We start from the raw sequence: 4,220 nt of genomic DNA, 5'->3' as shown, positions 1-4,220 counted from the left end.
ATTAATGTGATGAGTAATAGGGCAAAGCCTTTAAATAAAAAGAGCAGTTTAGTGTGTAATAAAGTGCATTATACTCATATCAATGACATTCATTTCCACTTTACCAAATAAAACCAAGTTATTCAGCAGGTGACTTTATATTTTCTTCACTACTTTTCATTTCTTATTTACTGCTGAGACTGTTGAGCATGTAATACTGCAATGTAGGAAATATAATAGAGAAAGAGAAGAATTACTAAATAAATTAAGAAACTAAAACCAATGTCATTCTTTCAGATTTGTTGACTTGTACAGTAGAACAATCATAGTAAAATGGGAATTACTTAGTTATCTCAGAAATACAAGGTTGGAAGGTAGAATATAATACCTTTATAACGCTCCACACTCCAGTCCAGTTGGTGGCGGTAATGCAACATAAGTTATCTTGTCAACCGCCATTAAACACTACAAGAAGAAGAATCGGTGTAGTTTTTCTCCAGAGCAGCAGGTGGCGCTTCAGCTTCTCGTCACTGTGAATTTTCTCTCTGTGTTCAAACACGAGTTAAAGATGTTCAGACACATCACGGTAATTATTAAAACTTGTTCATGTTATTGATTGTTTTAAGTCATGTAATGTGTGACAGTTTATAAGTCATCTATAATGCGCTGGCTTGACTTGCAAATCAAAGGTTACAGATGTTTTTAAAGAGGGTTTATTTACTACAGCTGAACTCAGGAAGTCATGAAGAGTTAAAGTTTTACCATTTAAAGTGTTTAAACTTATTCAGGAAATTAAGTTTTTCTTCTGTCAAAATGAATGAACATATAGCCATTGCATTATGACCACCTGCCTATTATGTAGTGCTCTCTTTAGCCAACAAAACAACAGCTATGAGGCGGCGTATTGATTTGACAAGGTGGCGATAGGTTTCCTTGAGTTTTTACTTAATATGCTGCTGTGCAAGAACCGATACACGAATGACGTCAAAGTTCCGCGAGAGCCATTTGAAAGCTGATTTCTTCGTATGATTTCTCGATCGCTCTCGCGGTATCTTGACGTCATCTTCTTGTCGGTTCTTGCAATCTTTTAAGCCTAATGTCCTCCAGTTTCTTTATATTGCGGGGTGGTGGTGGTGAATGTGATGTAGCGCAAACCCACTTTTCCAATGCAAGGCATTAACAGAAAGTCCCCCTCATGTTCCTTGAACCCTCCTTGATGATTCTGGCAGTGTGCATGATGCATTATCCGGTTGGTAATGGTTAGCAGCACCGGCAGGGAACATAACATGAAAGTCCACAGTGATGTTCAGATAGCTGGCAGCTGTCCCAAGAAAACATCGCCCAGTATTTGTCTGTCCAAAAGTTCATCCAGGTGTCTCACAGGATTCACATTTACACTTTTACTGTTGGTCTGTCAAGATATTACATTACAATGTTATTATGATACAGAGAAGAAAATAACAAGTTTTTTATGTGCTGGAAAATTTGACAGGTACACGTATGAAACAGCACTTACACTTACAAGTGTTGTATAGAAATGACAGTGTCTGTCTACACCTCCTGATCTGGACTGTTGTGATATCTTCACTTACAAACTCACAATAACTACCACATACTTTAATAAATCATCTTGTATCTGTATCATCTGTGTCATGAGCTTTACCATAGATATGTATAAAGGCTAGATGTGTTACGGCGGAGTCTCTAACATCATCACCTGGCGGCCATCTTGCCGCAGGCCGATTGCTCACTCGTACCATTGGGTTTTAGTGATGCATGTCCTTTGGATGACCATAACTTGCTCAGTTATCTACTGATTTTCAAATGGTTTGGTTTCTTACAAACGCTATTAACGTGGCTATAAATCTGGATGCTTTAACATGTTTCATGAAAATTATTTATTTTTTTAGTATAAGTATGCCGTGTCATAGGTATGTCTTTCACGTTTATAACAAACCAAACCGTTTGGAAGTCGGTGGAGAATTGGGCAAGTTATGGTCATTTAAAGGTACAGGCTCCATTGGGACACGGTGCTACGAGTGAGCGAGCGCCCTGTCATAAGATGGCCGCCAAATTCGGACATTCCACTCAATTGGCCAGCAGCGCAGACGAGACATCTAGCCTTAATACATATCTATGATCTTTACTGTTTGTATTGAATCTCTTTAAGTAAACAACCTGTTTGCAAATCCATCATTGGATTTAACTAGGAGCTATAAAAGTCTGCTTGATGACTAATGCAAGTAACTAATGCCTCAATGCTTTTTGAGGGGTAAGACTATTTAACCAACCCATTTTTTTATGAAGTGCGTATAAATGGCACACTGTGTAAAAATCGTGCAATACATGCACAAAATTCCAATTTTGTGTGCATATGATATGCCGGTCCTTCACGTTCACTTTATACACCGCATCTTTTTGTGTCATTTTATGTATTGGTTTCTCTTTATTTTTTGTTTCTTAAACCATTGTCGATTGGGTTTGAGTTAAGCTGTCATTTTGTGTAACAAAAACTTGTTTTAGGACCATAGTTAAAGGTGCAATGTGTAATTTTTAGAAGGATCTCTTGACAGAAATGCAAAATAATATACAAAACTATATTATCAAGGGTGTATAAAGACCTTACATAATGAACCGTTATGTGTTTATTACCTTAGAATGAGATGTTTTTATCTACATACACAGAGGGTCCCCTTACATGTAAGTCGCCATTTTGTGCCGCCATTTTTCTACAGAAGCCCTAAACGGACAAACTTTTTTACTAAGTTGTCTCCGACAATGACCTGTTTGTCCGGTGGTGAGTACAGTAGCTTCTCTATGTGTTTCAAAAGCGAGGGGTGAGCAGTGGACTGAGCCGTTGGTTGCAATTCACAACCTCACCACTAGATGCCGCTAAAATTTACACACTGCACCTTTAAATCCATGAGACTGGGCTGATTCAACAGAGAGCCCGTATAATACATTTTGATCAATGTGACATAAACACATGATGAAATGTAATGTTGAAAACAGCCGGCAATTGTACAGAATTAGTGCATTAATGTACCAAAACATTATGAGACATTTAAAATTGTGTTTAAGATGTTTACAAGTCCCTTTATTAGAAGTTGTTTCAGTTGTATATTTATCTTGAATGTCAAAGGTATTTATTTAATGCATTCATGTTCTGGTGTTCATATAAAGAGTTTATTTAATCAGACAGAATGGACTGTATTGTTAGTAGTAAGTTACTTGTGTTAGTTGTTAGTTAACCATGTTTTCTGTCAGAGCCTTCAGCAGGTCTTTAGACGGCAGATCTCTGCTAGCGTCAGGAGACAACTAGAGAACAAGGTTCCAATGAAACAGAAGATCTTTCAGGTGAGATGTCACACAGTTTTTAGAGCTACAACGACCTGCTTTGAAAATTTGATTGAAAATGTGTGTTTTTTATGCTGTTTAGGAAGCTAATGGTATGCCAGTACATCTGAAGGGCGGACTCGGTGATACCGTGCTTTACCGCGCTACTATGGGACTCACAGTGCTGGGTAAGACATGCCAGTGTGTCTTTAACCTGTTTCCTGGAATGACCACTTAAAGGTCTAGTCGGGAACAGGCTGGCTAATAATATTAAAATAGTTCAATATCAGCCAACTAATTCGACCTGAGCAAATATATTGGTTGTTGATTACTATTATTGAGATTCTTCTCTCACTTTTATATGTGAACATGATGGAAACATGAGAGACGATCACTAATCATTCACGTGTCTGTTTTCAGGAGCAGCGTTTGCTGTATATGAGCTGGTAAAGGCAGCCGTCCCTCAGAAGAATCAATGATTTCAACTTCTGCACTTAAAATGTGAAGATGGTTTTCTTAGAAAATGTTTATACTTTTGGAAAGAAATAAAGTGTTTCCAATAAACAGATAGTTGATGACTGTGTTTTGTCCTGCTCCAAGAGAATATGGCTCCTCTTCAGGTATTTAAGGGATAAGATTACTTACAGGTCAAGGTTTTGGAAAGTGGGATGTAACTCGTCATGAATCATTCGTGCTCCAGACATAACTCATGCATCTAATCTTGAAGTTGCCAAGGGGAAATTTTGAGGAAAATACTTTTTATAAAATTATGAAAAAAATCGTATAGATTTACACGGCGGAAAAAAGAAGACTTTCTTACTTAGTATTTTTATCTTGTTTTCAGTACAAATATCAAAAAATTCTTTCATCAAGATGTATTTACTTGATAAGCAAAATTACTTAAG

General features: G+C 37.2%; 1 protein-coding gene across 1 annotated transcript; it reads left to right on the top strand.

Moving 5' to 3' along the window:
• The first annotated feature begins 420 nt into the window (after positions 1 to 420).
• On the top strand, positions 421 to 3,879 carry cox7a2b (cytochrome c oxidase subunit 7A2b). Its single transcript, XM_055186034.2, has 4 exons — positions 421 to 565; positions 3,247 to 3,336; positions 3,419 to 3,503; positions 3,736 to 3,879. Exons 1-4 carry the CDS (start codon positions 548 to 550, stop codon positions 3,792 to 3,794), a joined length of 252 nt encoding a protein of 83 aa, XP_055042009.1. The 5' UTR covers positions 421 to 547; the 3' UTR covers positions 3,795 to 3,879.
• The last annotated feature ends 341 nt before the right edge of the window (positions 3,880 to 4,220 follow it).

Source organism: Misgurnus anguillicaudatus, chromosome 18 (genome assembly GCF_027580225.2).
Source record: "Misgurnus anguillicaudatus chromosome 18, ASM2758022v2, whole genome shotgun sequence".
NCBI classification, from domain to species: domain Eukaryota; kingdom Metazoa; phylum Chordata; class Actinopteri; order Cypriniformes; family Cobitidae; genus Misgurnus; species Misgurnus anguillicaudatus.
The sequence above is the reverse complement of the archived record's forward strand: the minus strand, read 5'-3'. Positions and strand labels throughout refer to the sequence as shown.